The 18,676-nt window shown below is 37.0% G+C and overlaps 1 protein-coding gene across 1 annotated transcript; it reads left to right on the forward strand.

Moving 5' to 3' along the window:
* The first annotated feature begins 6,476 nt into the window (after positions 1-6,476).
* Positions 6,477-18,487, forward strand: SLC7A9 (solute carrier family 7 (amino acid transporter light chain, bo,+ system), member 9). Its single transcript, XM_010191467.1, has 13 exons — positions 6,477-6,589; positions 7,776-7,901; positions 8,689-8,836; positions 9,746-9,988; positions 10,588-10,713; positions 11,040-11,139; positions 12,895-12,939; positions 13,248-13,371; positions 14,696-14,799; positions 15,650-15,746; positions 16,545-16,694; positions 17,273-17,447; positions 18,408-18,487. The coding sequence occupies exons 2-13, from the start codon at positions 7,797-7,799 to the stop codon at positions 18,470-18,472; spliced, it is 1,482 nt and encodes a 493-aa protein (XP_010189769.1). The 5' UTR covers positions 6,477-6,589; positions 7,776-7,796; the 3' UTR covers positions 18,473-18,487.
* The last annotated feature ends 189 nt before the right edge of the window (positions 18,488-18,676 follow it).

Below are 18,676 nucleotides of genomic sequence, written 5' to 3' on the forward strand. Positions count from 1 at the left end.
ACCCTGCATCAGCAGGTCAAAACTTACAGGTGATACCAGGTATTTCAAAAGGCCGACTTAAAATCTGCACTTGTCAGAGAAATCTTCAGCAAAGAAAAACTTATTTCACAGCACTACATTTGCTAGGAACCAGATGCAGCCTTTTTACCGCAACTGCAAATATTTTTTGATACAAAAGCTGACTAAAAGCAACTAAAGAAACTCCTACCCATTCAGAATAAACCTGCATGTCCTTACTAAAGGGAAACAGTTTTATGATGCTGAACTGCTTGAGTGATATCAAATCAGGAGAAAATATAGTTGATAGCTTTAATGTCGTTGTACAGTGCATGAACAATAGGACTCCACTCTTACTTTGGGATTGCTGTCATCCTGCTTTAAGATACATGGATTGTAACCACAAACATTTTCAGAAGCAGTAGGAATTCAGCGTTTTCAAACCTATATAAAGCATTAGTTTTCAGGGAAGTTGCCCTCATGAAGTCTGTGATCCTTCTGAATGGAGATGATGACAAAGATTATAAATCATTAAATGGTGTTTATGACCAAAGCCATCAGCTTCCAGTACACTGAGCTCCTCTTTACAACAGGATATGCCTAGAAGATATGAACAGCACCTACACCGTGTACTGCTATAAAAAATGAGAGCATGACAAAGCATCCAAAATGGGCAAGGGCGGCCACATCAAGATACTGGCTGATCTCGTATGATCTTACCACCTCTGCAAGTTTTGGAAGTTTTTTTGGCTGCGAGGGATGTTGTGCTTTTGCTTACAGAAGTGCTCACCACGAGACACTGTACCTGACACCTGCTGGCTGCTGCTGCTGCGTTCATGATTCTCAGGCACCAACCAATAGACGGTAAAATGCTTCTGCCACCACCTGCAGAAGGCTCCGTTCACCTTGTTTCAACCAAGAAATAATAAAGAAAGCAAACAATGCAAAGAATAAAATGTAAACAGTGCATTTTACTGTAGATAACTCTAATAACTAAGAAATGTAAATATTTTATCTGTTACAGTATTGGACACAGCTGCAACTGACCCCCAGTTAACTGCTAGGATCTGGTTACCTTACCTTTTCTCCACACCTGAAAGACTACTTCCCTCACTACAAATTTTTTTTAAACTCCCTGGTCTTCATAGTATCCAACACCAGCCACTGACCAATTGAATTGTTTCCATACCTTGCTACTACATACAAAAATGCAATACTGCTAAGCCACAAGAAAGCTAATAATCTGGCAACCTGTACTGTGGGTTCACCTTTGGAGGGAACTTCTGGGGAACACAAAGTTACAGATTTCTTCTCTAACTAGTGTGTGAAAACTAAGGAAGACACAAAACTTGTAATCATTCCTCACTTTTCTGTTAACACCAAGGATGGAAATAAATTACTTCAAGTAACCTTTGAACCAAGCCACACTAAGTAATGAGATGAAGTTCATGGAAGAAAATAGCATCAGGAAAAAGTACCAAAGGCACAATTGGAACTGAAACAACTGCCTTAAATGCAAAAACCTGGAGCTGACAGCGGCTGCAGAGCTTCTGTCACACATTCAGGTAGAAACTGTTACCTAAGCTCCAAAGTACCACTGTGTACTTTGTGGACATGATATGGATACAATTGTAAACCTTTGAAGCCTGTACCTCCTGCAGCAATCAAACCGACAAACAAAGGTCTACTTTTTTCTCTCCAGCTGACACGATTTGCATAGAGATCACTTGGCACATACCAAAGCACATGCTGCAAATCGTACTCGGTGATCACAGGCGAATTCAAAGCTTTCAGGATGTCTTCTGTACACAACAGCTAAGGAACCACCAAAGCTTCTCACGATTCTGTGATGCCTTACGAAGCTGGTACATTTGTTCTGATTTCCCTCCCACGCTTGCTGTAGTTTTCAGCAGACTACAGAAAATCTAGGACCACTGAAAAATGCCCTTAACAGAAGGATTTATGGGGGCACTACTGGCTGATGCTGGGTTAACCTTTCATTAAAGGTGCATAATGAAGGAATGCTCTGTTAGAGCATCCTCCCTATTTTGTACTGTTCACAAATTTGCACACTCACAGTATTTTGTCAGCTGCAACATAAACACAACCGCTGAAGAAAACAGACCCAGGACACACTCCTGCAGAACAATCCTTTTCCCAGCTTCACAGTGAGCCACTGCTGCTTTCTGCAGAAGTTTTTCAATTAATTCTTAATCTACTCTTTTACAGATTTTAATTTTTTTTTAGACCTTGCCACCACAATTTGCCAGTGAGAATTTAAAGAAAGTCACCAATAAAAGCCCTTCCAAAATTGATATATATGCTTTCTTGTTTCTTCCCTATCCACTTGGCTTATTACTCTGAGAAAGAACACCGGTTTATTTTGGCAGAATTACTGATAAATTAATACTTATTGCAGCTCATCCCTTTATAGTCCAGCGTCACAGCTACTCCTGCTAGGCACACTACAGTGCTACAGAGAGGCAAACAGCAGAATACTCGTCCTGTTTGCACAGATAACAACTTTTATGCATCTTTAAAGTGCTGAAATGAAGAATTAACTATCCTGTTCTGAGTAAATCATCACCTTGTACTTAGAAACAAGTTCCAAACATGCTCAAGTGTGAATGTGTTACAAGGGGTGACAAATGTGTTGAAATTGTGCATAATCAAGTAAAAGAGCTTGGTTAGTACACAGGAATTGAAGAAAACTACCTTTAAACCCCAAGAATTTAATGAGGTGTTTTGTTTTTTTTTTTTAAATCATGTTACTTTGCATTGTTTCATAGATAGCACACTAAATACAGACACTATACTAAATAAATGTTTTGGCTTGTTCATTCCACTACAAACACTCTACTCACACCAACTGATCTTGTTTGTTACCCACCTGACATTACCAACTTACTATTTTACTTCAGCTGCTGCTGACAGAGCATATTCTAATACACTGCACCTTCCTGACGTTCACAATACCTTCCAGTCTGTAAACTGGACCAATGAGACAGTTTCAGCTTCCTTTCACAAAGCAACATAAAAACACGGAGCGTCCTTCAATTCTGATTGAGAAACTGCAAGAACAATTCAGGATTTGTGGAACTGCGGTCACATTACAGTTTCATTGCTGAACTTACAAGGCATATTTTGTTCATAATAGCTGAACGTAACATCCCCTAGAAAAACATCTGGATTAAATAATGCGATTCAAAACCAAAAACGAACCACTGGAGAGTCTGCAGTAAACCTCAGTAGCTCCCCTGCATTTTCCAACTCCTGTTAAAATACATTGGCATTGCCTCTCGCTGTTGCTGGGGCAGAGCATCACGTACTCTGTGCTTCAGCTGTTCTGTAAATACCCGGGAGGTGCTGACACGCAACAGACACATGAAGGTAAGCTGCCCTAATGTCCAGGGAACTGAGGGTCATTCATTTTCTAATTTCTAGTCTATTAGAAAAACTCTCCCCACCCATTTTCAAGTCATTTAAACTGCTTTTTTCTTTTTCCCTTCCTCTATTTTGAAGCCAGAAAGATGCTGCTGTCTTTCTAGCCAGAATATTGCTCTTCAACAGCTCAGAAGAGAGAGGCTCCAAAGATTTCTTTCACCATGAAAAATTCATGCCACTGTACTGGCACAGTGCATCAGGAGCTTTTCTTCTGAGACTGCAAATCCTTGGCTGGCCAGGCACATCTCTTCCATTTAGGAGAACTCTGAGCACTTATCGTACTCTGCAAATCTAATGTTAAATAAATATGGTAAAAATTCTACACCGTCAATCAGCATGAATCTAGAAGAGCAGATGCACTTTGAAGGCTACTTTACCTTTAAAAATATGGTTTCTCATTGAGCGAGATCTCCAGATTTTTTTAGCTCTGATCTTTTTTTCCTGTACTAAATTGATTTCAACATTACCTATATAAACAAACATTTAGAGATGAAATATCTAAAGATATCATATGATAGTACTTAAGAACTGTTTTACATAACAGATGTTTGGTTTTAGTAAATCCAAAATGAAGCAGACTTTGGAAGCTGGTAGCACAGAGCATCATAACCTCTGAAGTGCTTCAGTATTCACTGCTTGCTTCCTCAGCTACAAACGGGCACGCTAAAGATGCCGTCTTCCAAAGCCAGGTCTAGAGCAAAACTTTAGCAAGCCTGGAGGTTTTTTCAACAGCCTCATTTGTCACAGGGGCAAAACCAACTACACTGCAACGAAGAACTAAGTATGGGGGAAAAATGCAGGTATTTAAACCCCATATATACTATGGGCATTAAGAACTACACAGTCATCTAATTTTTTCTACTGACTCCCACAGGATGCCAAGATCTTGGAATACAGTAGCATAACCCAGCATTGACACAGCTATTAAACTAGACCGTTTTCTTCTATTCCACTTGCAGCATGCCTGCAAATACTCAGAAAAATAAAATGCTGTAAAGGATGACAGTAGTGAGATCCCTTCTTAGAGCACATCTATTAATGGTAAAATTCAAAGAAGAGCAAGTGCAAGTAAACAGACCGGTCCTCTGATTAAAATTAAGTAACCTGTTAAGTAGCAAGGTTAGAATGGAAAGTATCCATTCTGAGATACTGCTAAGCTACCATTAAAATCTCCACGTTAAAATGATCCTTACCATTTGCTTAAGTATTGGTCAACGCACAGCATGTGCAAGCAATAAATACCAACTCTAACAAACATTAACCTTTATTATTAGTGACTAATGATAATAAAAGGTATATTTATACACTATGCCCATGCTATTTCCCAAATTAAAGTTGAAAATTACTTTTTACGATTTAATTGGTAAATAGCATTTGAAAAGGTTCAAACTACACTGTTTAGACAGGACCAGCCCACAGAGTGTTTGCTTCTGCAGCCCCTTGGAATTTGAACTCCTTGATCTCTTCATCTAAGTATGTATTTGAGAGGGAAGAAGTCTTTTCCTATGGCTGTAAATGCCATTTCTCTTGTCCATGAAGAAAACAACAGTAGAATCCTTGAACTCAATGTTTATTTTTTCCTTAAGCGACCGAGGAAAAGAAAGATTGCTGGTAAAATTGCAAATCCTTTAACAAGTTTATAGCATCCCAAGAAGATTAACCCCTAAAACAAAACTAGACAATAAATGAAGATACTTTTCCATTTTTATGAGGAAACACAGGCTAGTTAAGGTCAAGTCACTGGCAGAGATTTAAGATGCCTGTTGAACAGACGGGAACGTTTCAAATATACCATTTCCAATTTCCCCCCTTCGTTTTTTCTTTTCACATCAGCTATTTCAATACTGTGGCATTTCAGGAAAAACACAGGAATGATGATTATCAATCTTAATGTAAAAATTATCAGCTGTAGAGAACATAGAAGTACATTACATAATGTATGATGGATCTAAAAGCATTCGTTTATTTAATTATTTCACATTTTCTTAGAGTTCATTTTTAGTCACAGTTTTATGTCAACATTACAAAAGATGGGAACTCCTGACGATCAAACCTGAATGCTTAAACAGAAGGATTAAAAAAAATAATAATAAAAAAATAAAGAAAACCAACTGTCAAATCCTGCCAGGACACCGTTTTGCTGATCCTGAGGTCCAACAATTTGGTCTTATTTCCAATCCTGTACTACTACTGTGTCTTAACAAGACGATGAATCTTGACATCAGTGACTAATACCAGTGCAGCTTTTCACTTGTAACAACAGCTATTTAGTGAAATAAGTCAGCTAAGTCAGATCAGGTCGATCAGGACTTAGTGGTTTGGGTGTTGTACAGGAAAGGGTCTGTACAACTGCACTGCCAAAAAACAACGAAGTGAAACAGAATTAAGGAGGTTTTTTTCCCCCAAGTATTTTAGGAATGACTAGCTGCAATGCAGTAAGCTACCTTGTTTCAGCATTCAGGATAACAGTATGTTTTTCCTGGGTATACAATTGAATAGAAATACAAAATGCCATTTTTCACTAAAGCAAGATTTTTAAACATTTACAAAATGAAATATTATTTGTAACTGCAAGTCAAGGGAACAGAAGCTGCCTGTTCAGCTGCCTTCAGGTTAATGAAAAACAAAAGAAAAAATTCTGCCCGCACTTCTCTACCTTTTCAGGATAAAAGCATCAACTCCTCTTGCAGGATGCAGCGAGCATCTGGGCAGATGTTTTCAGTGCACCACGGTATGATAATTACTTCAAGGTTATCTTTCCAAAGCACTTCTAAGTTAGAAATTGCTTGACATAAAATCATCAAAATTCTTCAAATTACGGATCACTCTCACTATGTAATATACTACCTAGGTACTGGACAAACATTCTCACGAATGGAACAAAGACTTTTTTTTTTTTTTAAAGATAAACTAATTGGACTATTGGTTTATCTGTGGTTCCTATCTCAAAGCTTCTTGGCTGAGAATGGGTTTAATGATTACCCTTTATAACCTCTGTACTTAAGCTGCTGCTGCTTCTGCGTATTCTGGTTTCAGACATGGACATGTCTTGTCTAACTGGCTGGTAAATCTAGCAGGAGATATAAAGAAATACACTATACAAAGATCTCTGGACCTGATTAACACCAAACAAATATAAATAAATAAGGTAAGTGAAAGTATGAATTGCTAAAAGACAATGATTAAAACATTGTAAATCATAACTTTAAAGAGGGAAGTTGGGCACAAAGTTGTAATAAAATTCAGTGACCCAAGCCCTGCATTCCTTCCGTGGGCAATTTTCTCTTGTAGGTTTAATCTTAGAAGTTGGATTCATGATGATTTTTTCTAAAAATCTTTACTTCAAACACAACCTAGATCTCTTTATAGCCCAAATATTTCTGAAGACCAGCAGTACTGAGATAGCTCTTCTGTCAATTTAAAATGCTACAGTTTCTGTAGCCAAGTATTACTCGCTACTAGCTAAATTGCCTAAACACGACACATTCCTGAATTACTGTCTGTGTAACTTCAAAATGGTATTCAACATTCAGATTCTAGGAACTACAGCTGTAGGGTCAGAGGAGAGAAAATACTTCTGTCTGAATCAACCTTTGAGGACCTAACCTGTGGTCAATGTCCTTCACTATCTCAGGTTGTATTTTATTCCAATACTATAGGAAACAAGCAAAAAAGCTCACAAAAAAGTTCATAAGTCTTAAGTTTAAATTTGAAAACTGTTTACATTTTAATTCTAAACAGAACAAAATGTTCAGTAGAAGACATTCACCCAGCATCAACACAGAGAAGACTGGTAACTCTTTCTGAGGCAAAGAGCTGCTAATTAGACAATTACAGGAGACAACACTTGGTTTCGCATATACCTGCATCTCCAAGGAAGTGAGACAAGGCCTAATTTAACGAAGATCAGAAAGAAGGTCTCCTAGATAAGAGAACAGACTAGCTTGTGGGAGAAAGATTAAATCTGTCTGGACCTCTGGAGGAATTCAAAGGAGGGACTAGCTATAAAAGCTAGATTGTTCCAGGAAGGACATCCTCTCAACTGGATGTAACCCAAGACAGAAGATACAAGGACATTCAACTGCCAGGTGGGTACAGGAAAATCCCCAGCAAGTCAGAAGGATGAGCTAAAGCAGACCTAACACCTGGTCGATTTGATCTCTGAGTAAGTAGTGGTTAGGAGCAAGTCCTTTGCCTGTGAGCAAGTGTGTGTGTGTTTTTGTGTGTGTGTTTTCTGGCAATACTGACATATGCTACTTTGGACCCATATATAATCAGCAAAATTCAAGCAAACATTAATATGCTAAACTGTTACTTTGTTTTTATTCCATTAGAGATTTCAACAAGTAAACCAAATGGGTGAAGAAAGCTTAAGGAGAAGAAAAGGAAAGGACAACGAAAGAGACGATGGCCAATCCATTCAGAGCCATGAACCCCAAACGACGAACCTACAAAAGCAGGCAAAACCTTTTCTTTTCCCCCTTCAGTCCGTGAAAGGGGCTGGGCTGGCGGAGGAGGCAGCAGGGGGGGAACCTGCACACACATCCCAGTGTGTCCCCAGTTAGTAGTGATCTACTAATATCTTGACTGTGTTGGTTCACATTTTAGGAAGCTGCTAATTACTAGTTAAATAGCCCTGATAGAAATCCAATTAAAAAAATAAGAATATGTATTTAAGTCTTTGAATTATTTTTTTATCTGACAACTTTAACGTTGATCAACTGAGACACTTCATAAACTTCTACATGTCCTATTCAGAGGCTGAAGTGGGCTGTTCAGCTCATTGCTTCTGAAAGTTTGTTAGTGTTTATAGCCACTAACCATAAAATAACCACTGGTACAGAAAAACAAGTGAAAATTTGTCTCCTCTAGAAAATTACAGTCTCCATGTGGTTTTAGCCTGGGAAAATATTGGTATCAGTCTAGCCACAACTAACAGAAAAATTTAAATAGCCTATGCCACTGTTTGTTTGGGTTTTTTTCAGCAACTCAAAGTTTAGTAGTTTCATGTAACATGTCGGTCACTACAGAGTTGTGATCTTTTCACCACCTAGCAGTAGCAAGATAATTCCTGTGCACAAATACCTTAAAGCAAAGAGAGGAAAACAACTGCTGAAATTAAAAAAAAAAAAAGACTCCATCTAAGAAAGTGAATTTTTGAGACAATTGCTACACTTGTATTATACTGAAAAGTAATTATTGAATTACTAGAAATTACTTTACCAGAATGTCTCATTTTATTTCAAGGTGGGCCTCATCAGTGGAATCTGTATGATTGTTGGTACAATTATTGGCTCAGGTATCTTTGTTTCTCCAAAATCAGTACTTGCCAATGTTGGAGCTGTAGGTCCTTGTTTAACCATCTGGGCAGCCTGTGGAATTCTTGCAACATTAGGTAAATGAGTCAAAGAATTTGAATCTTTGCTTAAATCTTTGTACTACTGCTTCTGCATACTGCTCTCATTTCACAAATTGGCTAACAAGCACCTAGACCAAAACCCATCACATCCTGGTAAGTGTAGCAGTACTCAGGGAAAAAAAATTAAGTATGTGCCATTTAGAAAAGATTACTTTTTATTAAATTACAGTGCACATTTTCAGTTCCTTTAGAAAGCAAGTTTTAGTTTTACTTTATCCACTGAGAGAATACTTTTCCATTTAAATCACAGGCAAAACATGAAATTTACTGTCAGTGAGCTAGGTACTTCTGCTGTTTTTCTACTTGTATAATTGTGTAAATCTATTTCTATAATCTGAAAATTTATCATTAAGCACCTCAAAACATTTCAAGACTTAAAACCAAAAAGGAGTACTTTGGGCACTGTGTCAGGTACACAGCACATGCAAAAACCCTTTATGCAAGATGCCAGCTACACCACTAAATCTAGAAGTATCCCTGTACTTTACAGGTGACCTTAGCAGACATTTTACTTCAAAACTGTGCAGGAAGTTTATTTTTTTCAAGTTTCCAAATGGTAGGTCTGCCAGTGCAGTTGTCACTTAAAAGCTTCTTATAGTATTTGTTTATTTAACAGAAATCTGATATGAAATCAGAATGTTTGTACTTTCTTTGCTGGTCTCAAACACAAACAGTAATAAATTCTGGACTGTAACTATAATTTCAGTAAATGTTTTCCAGTTGCTCACAAGTAATAAAATTTTACTTTGCCTGTACAGTAAAAAAGAGTAATGATGCATCATAGATATCCATTTCCTTAACCTTTCTACCTATTAAAAAGTTATAGTCTGTTCTAGACAGTCATAGCTTAAGTGTATGAACTAAACAATTTTTGTTGTTATTCAGGTGCACTCTGTTTTGCTGAGCTTGGTACAATGATCACAAAATCTGGGGGAGAATATCCTTACCTTATGGAGGCATTTGGCCCCATTCCAGCATTCCTGTTTTCTTGGACAAGCTTACTGGTCACAAAACCCAGCTCATTCGCAATCATTTGTCTCAGCTTTGCGGAATATGCGTCAGCTCCTTTTTATCCAGGCTGCGATCCTCCCCAGGTTGTCATCAAGTGTCTTGCAGCAGCTGCCATAGGTAAGAGTCAGGCTTTTTAAGAAAGAGATCAGATCTGCAGTTGGGAGTGATTTCCTTTGGCCCCAGCAGTGACTGCATTTTGGCACAGTGGCACCGCAGTGAGTTAATCTGCAGGGGCACCAGGACATGATCCTACACTGAAAGCAACAGAAAACTTGGGAACACGGCACAGCCAGTCCTTCCCACAGTAATTAATTTAACAACGTATGTAAAAAAAGGATAGGTTTAGAAGTGGTTTGTTCCTTATCTGCGTTTCTTTTATTTTTATTAAGATTGACACAGCAGTGCAATGAATGCTTACCTAGCAGAAAAGGAAGAAAAATTACTTTTGGAGGCGTTTCTGTATTTATCAGAACGCTGTGCAACTTCAATGTATTTTTTTGTTAAAGGCACTACCAAAGCCTAACTCAGAAAACTGTTTTTCCTCACTAATTTAGAAGTTATTCAAATATAGTGCATGTTAAAACCCTGTATCAGTAATACAGACAGTGGGAGGAAAAAGCAGTACAGTAAATAAGGGAGGGAAAGGTTTTAAGAGGCAACTTTACTTTCAATTCTGACAAATTTGATGCAGAAATTAATAACTTACTTTCTTCTAGTCATAATTACAGTAGTGAATTCACTGAGTGTGAAGCTGGGAAGTTATCTCCAGAATTTTCTCACGGCTGCTAAAATGATCATTGTCACAATCATTATTGTAAGTGGAATTGTTCTCCTTGCACAAGGTAATTAAATATACTTTACTTGCAAAAATTATTTCAGCTTCTGCTGTGACCATTAAAATTTCCCACCGATAGAAGTGGCACAAGAATAAGGCTTTCTTTATTCAGTGCTTCAGTTCCAGGTCTCTTGGGAACAACAGTATTTTCCTTTTGAGAAGGGGGTGCACGGGAAAGGCACCAGTACTGTTTAATTAATAAAAATCAGTATTAATTTATTTTAACAGTGAGATGTGCCAAAACATGAAACAAATGTTGGAATGTTTATTCATCTAGTGAGGATAAAAGGAATTCATTTCAGCACTGATCAGTAATCTACGTCTTGTTTGCAGGAAGAACAGAAAACTTTCAAGAGTCTTTCAAGGACAGTAAAATTTCTGTTAGCTCTATTGGTCTGGCATTTTACAATGGACTCTGGGCATACGATGGATGGTAAGGTATCTCCACTAGCAGTAATGGTTACACTGTAACAGTCTTTACCTGGTTTACTCTCTCCCTGTAGAGCTCAAAAAGATGCGATGTGAAAAAGTGAACATCTGACTTGTTATTAAGAATCTCTTAATGAATTCTGGAAAAAAAACCACCACTTTGGTTAAAAAAATAAAACCCCCAAACAACTCAAAACCCACCACCAACTTACCCCTCCAAGCTCCCCTCTCCCAAATCCTCAAGCAGTTGTTTATTAGGGAACACTAGATCCTGAAAGGGCTACTGCTTTGCTGCTGAAGGTGCTTAGATACCGTGGTAATGAGAATGTAAGTTTACTTCCACTATGTCAGACTAAATAGCCTTCCCAGAGCCCTAGAGGTTACCCCATCAAATTCCATTTCTTGTGAAATATTGTGGTGTTTGATTATTGGAGGAGGACATTAAAAAAAAGGTCAAAAGTAATGAGGCTCAACTTCCAGATTTTTTCTTACTCAGTTTCATCTAGAATTAATGTAAAACCAATGAAGTCTTCCTCCCTGAAAAGCTTTCAATTCCTCCACATCTGTTCATCCGTCATTATCTACCATGTTAGATTTAAGAAAACACATTCGAAAATAATCATAGATATGGAATGGGATTAGGTTTATATTTATGTCCTACATACTGCATTTATATTTAATACTCAGAAGAGTGCTTTCCAGAATTATTTCAGTAAGAATACACTTATTTACTGGCAGGAATATTGAACTTGATCTCTGCCACAGTCCAGAAAACAGTTTCCACGTTCCATTTCAGCAATGTCAGTTGGTCTAGGGCTCTGTTGGCACAAATCTTACATCAAGTTCTGATCCATGAATGATATAATTAAATGTTCAAACTGTAGAAGTTTGCATATAGATCTTTATTTTGGAAGGAGTTAAGAATATAAATCTTAACTTACAACAAAGCAAGTTAGATGCTTAAAACTTGATTTATTTTTAAATGGATTATTCTTTCAGGTGCTATTTCCAAGCTTGAGTGTCTCAACTCAGGCATGAAAGTCTGCTCATTCAGACATTTAAGGAGGCAGGGAGGCTGGTGCCTAAATAAATACTACAATATGTAACCACCAGGCACTGATATCTGAAAATTAGCTTGAACAGTAAATACCAACTCCTCCTCACATTTTCAGAAGTGGTTGAGTAAAAACTCTGTTTCAACCTGGTCCATACGTTCTAGCAAAAATCAGGTTTTGGAAATGAAAATTCTGATAGCGTAACAATCCTTAAAAAGTTTTCATACCACCCTTCTAGACAAAGAGACTCACAGAACATTTGTGAAACATGAGCAGACTTGCTTCACTCCTTGCAATGGGTACACTTGAGCTTTTATTAAAGAAGACTCAGATACTGCAAACTTTGAACTTCAATGGCAATCTTGTAAATTTGAGATAAATGTCTGCCAAATTTTTGTTTTGTTATTCTGGGATATTTTATCCAAGAACTAAGACAATCTCATTCCCAAATCTCAGAGGTACTTCTGAAACTGTGAGGAGGAGAAGATAATAGAGGAAAAGATGGCAAATCAAGAGGCTGATATTTGGATAAGCAGCTCACATAGGTTTTTGTCCTACAGCTTTACCACTCAGAAGACTGGTTATACTGATCTTTTTAGCTGAAAAGGTAAAAAGCAGTAAGACAGAAAACACCTGAGTTCATAATGCATTAGTATTTCAACACCTGACTGCCAATAACATTGTGTGAATGCTTTTCCTTCCAGGAACCAACTCAATTACATCACAGAGGAACTTCAGAATCCTTACAGGTAAAACTACACAATAAAACACTGGGTAGTTCTGTACAAGCAGGAAAATATTTTGGTTTGTTTTTAAAAGCAATGGTTAGTCAAGGTTTGAGCACTAACAGACAGAGCTAACTGGCATCTATTACAGGCTTCATAAGTCTGCATAAAATTGTGTGGGTTTTTTTCTTTTTTAAAATCCTCATTTCCCATGGCTCTACAAAGAAACGTAAATGCACCTAAAGAGCATATGGGGAAAAGTAAGAGTTTACTATGACAGCTCTACCAATGATAAGAGCAATGCTGATGGAGTCTTATTTTGCATTCTTTAGAAATCTACCGCTATCTATAATTATTGGAATCCCCTTGGTTACAGTTTGTTACGTTCTGATAAACATTTCCTATTTCACCGTAATGACTTCAACAGAACTCCTGCAGTCCCAGGCAGTTGCTGTGGTAAGCCACTTTATTTTGTAATAGAGCATCTGAAGAAGGCTGTATGCATTAGTCATGAGCAAAAATAGTTTTTTGTAGTTTTTCTTAAGATACAATTCATTTCTAAGACGCGTCACCTCCTTCCCCATTTTCTATTGTCATTTCTTAACCTAAGATTTATTTCAGTAATGCTTACTTTGAACAGCAGTCCTGTCATAGCCCAAGGGGAAAAAAAGGAAGCCAAAGCCTTCAGCCAACATTTTGTAAACAGTGGAGCTCAGAGGTTGACTGTTTTCAATAAGCACCAAAAAGATGGAAGGAAAAATTAACATCTGAGTGCTGCTTTGTCCTTTTCAGTGTTTCCAGTATTTGAGAAATAAGTGCACAGGCAAAATGACAGTAAACCAAAGTGTGTTGTTCTGAAGGTAACAGCAAGTAGTCCATAATTCAATTCCTCCTTATCATTACATTTTTCTTAAAGCTAAGAAATATCCTTTTTACATTATTGCAAGACATACTATTCAAACCGTATGTGCCATGCATGCAAAATACAGCACAGCACAGTGAAGAAGTACACTAATGTAGAAATACTTAAGTATTAAAAAAAATATAATCTTTAAAATGTGAAACTTCAGGGCATTTTAGCATCTTGTTTGCACCAGGAACGGTACATCAGTGTATAGATCAAATTGTATCTTGTTTACTAACAAGTCCTCTTCAATATACCACTAAACTTGCAATCTGAACAGCACCCATCAGCTAGCACTAAACTTGTCAGACCAAGTAAACAACAAAAATCTCAGAACTGCCACCGAGCAGTGCAAGGGCAGCACAGCAGCGGCAAAACGGGTGCACTGTACAGCGGCTCATGCATCTGAGCAGACTCCTGGTGTAGCATGGACGTATCCTGCTCCCGGACAAAGAAACACCACTCAGCTTAGATGGCCATGCTGGCTCTACTGGTGTTACTCCTCCTATACAGGTAGAAACCAGCTTGCGTATGTGTGGCTCTCTGCTGCAGTGCTTTCTTTTTGCCTTACAGACACATGCACAAGCCAGGTGTCTTTAGCAAAATTCAATTTCTGTATATTTTTCACATCTGTCCCAATGCTTCCTACAGATGCTGCATCTCAAACACCACGACAACAATATTCCACTCTATACAGAGTGGTTCAGGAATTAATCCAGATCTTAATTTGGAAAAAAATTCTTTAATAACTACACAAAATATACATTTTTATTGGTAACATACCTTAGATACCCATTTACTGTACTTTTAAAGAGGCTCCAACATTACAGAATATACCAAATGAATAATTTTTGTCATTTTAATCCCATATCCCAGACATTTGGAGACAGAGTCCTGTATCCAGTCTCTTGGATAGTTCCCCTCTTTGTGGCCTTTTCTACAATTGGATCTGCCAATGGGACCTGTTTTACTGCAGGCAGGTAAGCTCTCATTTTAAGTATCTTTAAATGAAAATTTTTAAAGGATGGCAAAACTTATATATCAACATTTATGTATGTACACACATATAGACATTCTTCAGATCCAAAAGTACAAGATGTGATTACAAAGTACCTGCAATTCTACCTATATTGCTTAATTTTTGAAAAGAAAGAGTGGCTATACAGGTTTGAAAAATCAGAAAATAAGGTCTCTTACTCTTAATTCAAAGCAGGTACAGCACAAAAGGGTTTTTTTTCACCTCATCAAATTTAAAGCTAAGAATTAAACAATTAGAAATTACAAGGAACAACATGACTATACCAGTAATGATAAAGTTGAGAATTGGAAACTGAATAATTGGAAATTAGAAATTCCTATCAGTTGTTCAACGCTTTCATTTACTATTTAAAAATATTTTAAATTTCAAGCCCATCTGTATACAACAGGGCTGTAAATACCAACTTTTTGACATAAGATTGTCAACGTAGCTTTTTTATATGAATGAAATTAAAAAGGAAATATTTAATTAAAAGGGGCACAGCAGCTAACGTTTGTCTTGATTTTAAACAAAACGTGCAAACTAATGATTCTGAAATTAGTTTTCAATTCACTACTTCAATACTTGTTCAGAATTAGTTTCAAGTTCACTCCTTCAATATTGGTTATTTCCATTATTTCAGTCTACTACAACACTCCTTAAATCCCATTACACAAAGGGAACAGTGATGACATTGCAGTCAGATGCAGGCACACAACAGAACTATTCTGAAGATGAACAGTACTTTTTTGTAATGCCACTGCAAGTCCACGTGTCACACTAATGGCATTGCCTTGTTTTTGTTTTGTCAGACTTGTTTATGTTGCAGGTCGTGAAGGGCACATGCTGAAGGTGCTCTCTTACATCAGCGTTAAGCGCTTAACACCAGCGCCTGCTATCATATTTTATGTAAGTATATATTCTAATACAAAAAATAAAAAAATCAACATTTCTTCAGTAATACGTTTTCACATTGCTTACCAGCAGTCTTATGTCTTTGACTGTCTAGATGATAAAATGATATCTAGATGATAAAAGTGCTAAATACGTACTAGTAAAGAAGACTATGTAAAAAAGCCCGATTTTTCAATTTGGAGAGTTTCATTCCAGAACTGGATTTTAAAATAAAAATGTTAAAAATCCACAGTATGAAAACAAATTAAAAAATGAATTATTAATATTAGGCAAATCCTTTATTTCACAGGATGCTTGAAAGCAAGCTATCACTACCCTTATTTTCCTCCCTGTAAGAATGCATTTACATCCCATTAAAAAAGTCTATTCAGTAAACAGATTTTAAAATAAAACCAGAATATCTTGCTTTTTTGTTTTACCCATTTATCTTCAAGGTATAACAAGATAAATTCAAAATCCAATTGCTCTGTTGACTTCCAGTAACTTCAAGAACTTAAATATACATACAGTTATTTATTTTTAGTATCTTCACTTCCTCCAAGATAATCTGTTTTATTGTTATGTGACACATTCAGATTTCAAGTCTTTTGACTTAAAATGGAATTAAGATTGCATGCAAAAATAAACACATGTTGGCAGGATGTGAACATTACCTTTGAGGGTGCTGCAATACACTTACACCCAAATGTTTAAGCAAAAGCATTCACAATATAAACGTACACCCATACTGACACAAGTAAAATTCAGTCTTTGTTTGTAACAGACTATACTAATTCTTGTTTTCATTTTTAGGGGGCCATTGCTATTATTTACATTATCCCTGGTGACATTAACACACTCATAAATTATTTTAGTTTCGCAGTCTGGATATTTTATGGTTTAACCATACTTGCACTCATTGTTATGAGGTTTACAAGGAAGGAGCTCAAGAGACCAATCAGGGTAAGTTCAGCATTCAGTCACGCTTTTCCTCCATTCCCGTAAATACTGAAGCACAAAACAATCCTAACTATTGGGATACTTTAATAACATCCCCAGGCAGAATCCCCTTCTTCCCCATCCCCCCCCCCCCTTACCTGAAAACATTCATTTGTAGCTCTTCTCTTTGTTCCAGTTTTGCACTAAGACAAAGCTCAAAAGGACTGGGAAAAAGGTTACCCTATGTTCATTTTTACTTGCACAGGCTATGGGCACAAGCCAGATTTTCAGAGATGGGAAACTGCAGTCAGTAGACTACAACTAATCGAGTACCTGAAGTAAGACCCCAGGTCACTGCACTGGAGTCAGATCCCTGATTCTTTAAAATGCAAATTTGCAACACAGATCAAGAGGTCTTGGTCAACGATTGAGCAGTTTTCCCTATCCATGTTCTTGCTACTCTTTTTATTGCACCATCTAATTCCCAAAATTTTAAAAGGAAAAAGTGCAGAAGGCAATGAAAGTATTATTCTTTCATATATGCAACTTTTGTAAGAACACCAAAAGAATAAACAAGAAATTTTGTGCTTTATATCTTGCAGATACCCATCATCATTCCAGTCATAGTGACATTAGTCTCCATTTTACTGGTACTGGCACCAATCATCAGTGCACCTGAACTGGCCTACTTGTACTGTGTTTTATTTATACTTAGTGGAATTATAGTTTATGTACTTTTTGTTCACTTTAAATTCAACTGGCCCCAAAAAATATCAGGTAAGTATACCTCAGCCAGCCAGCTCCAAATTCAACAGAATGTTGCTAAGCTTTAGAATAATTACCATAATGAAGCTCATTATATTGTCCATCTCATCTAAACTGCATGAGCAGGGTGTGGAGGGAGGCAATTTTCCAGACATACAATGAGGGGCATATAGTGAGTTTTGCTGAAGATGGCATTTTACTCCTCCCTCTGAAAAAAAAGTGATGTCTGACTTCAGAAAAAGTGAAACTTAATTCACAAAAAAAACCCCCACCAATAAATCACTAGCAGCACAAAGAAACTGACTGTTAAAATTAACTGAACTATTTTATCTTTAAAGTTATCTTTCAACTGTATTTCAAACATTGCTTTAGCCATTAACCAAGAATTAACAGACACATTCTTATGCCACAGAATACTGGGCTTTCGGCTCAGGTTACTGATTTTACTATACTTACTGAAGAAAATGTTAACAGCATTAAGACCAAAAATAACCAAAGTGCTACTAAATAAAGTAAAAGCTGCAAGAACCCCAGTGTGACCAGTTAGAAATTATTTTGCATAGTCCCAAGAGAAATTCTTTGCAATTAACTCAAGGAAAACAGGATACACAGTATTTCTAAAAGGGTAAATCGAACCAGCTGAAAATAATCAGCTGACAAATCAGTAGTGCTACAGATACTTAAAAAATCCATAATCTGTCTCTCCTGCCCCCAGGATTAATAAATATTCTGTACTTACGCACTTGGAAGCACTGTAGTCTACCAATAGCAAGTTCAGAAGCCCTGGAATGTTGTAGCTTGGATCTTAAGATTGTTTTTATTCCCCACACCTTATTTTTTAAATTTGAGATATAAATACAGAAAATAGACAAATACTCACAAGGATCATTTTCTCAGTTAGAAAAATAGAGCAAGTCTGAACAGAAATACCGTTCCCTCACAAAGCCTCTAACGAGAGCTTTTTTCCCTCAGAGCCCATCACCATGCACCTTCAGATGCTTTTGGAAGTTGTTCCAGCAGAGGAAGTTACTGAATAAAATATTTTGTACGTACCAGGTTGTTTTTAAGTGCTATACTGGTTGAAGGAGATTCAATTTAGTTTGGCACACAGTTAAGACTTTCTAAATTGTTATGTTCATACTGGTGTATTATTTTTGCAACATTTTAGTACTTGAAAAATGTTAAAATATATAAGAATAAAAGATTCCTGAGCCAGATTAGAGCGTCCAACAATTATGGCT

The sequence above is a fragment of the Mesitornis unicolor genome, unplaced genomic scaffold, assembly GCF_000695765.1.
Source record: "Mesitornis unicolor isolate BGI_N332 unplaced genomic scaffold, ASM69576v1 scaffold37220, whole genome shotgun sequence".
Taxonomy (NCBI): domain Eukaryota; kingdom Metazoa; phylum Chordata; class Aves; order Mesitornithiformes; family Mesitornithidae; genus Mesitornis; species Mesitornis unicolor.

Excerpts from the sequence above, each read along its gene's own strand:
- SLC7A9 (XM_010191467.1), top strand. The coding sequence starts at position 7,797 with ATGGGTGAAGAAAGCTTAAGGAGAAGAAAAGGAAAGGACAACGAAAGA. Across the intron at positions 8,837-9,745 it reads TGGAATTCTTGCAACATTAG|GTGCACTCTGTTTTGCTGAG; the intron begins GTAAATGAGTCA and ends GTTGTTATTCAG. Across the intron at positions 16,695-17,272 it reads AGCTCAAGAGACCAATCAGG|ATACCCATCATCATTCCAGT; the intron begins GTAAGTTCAGCA and ends TATATCTTGCAG.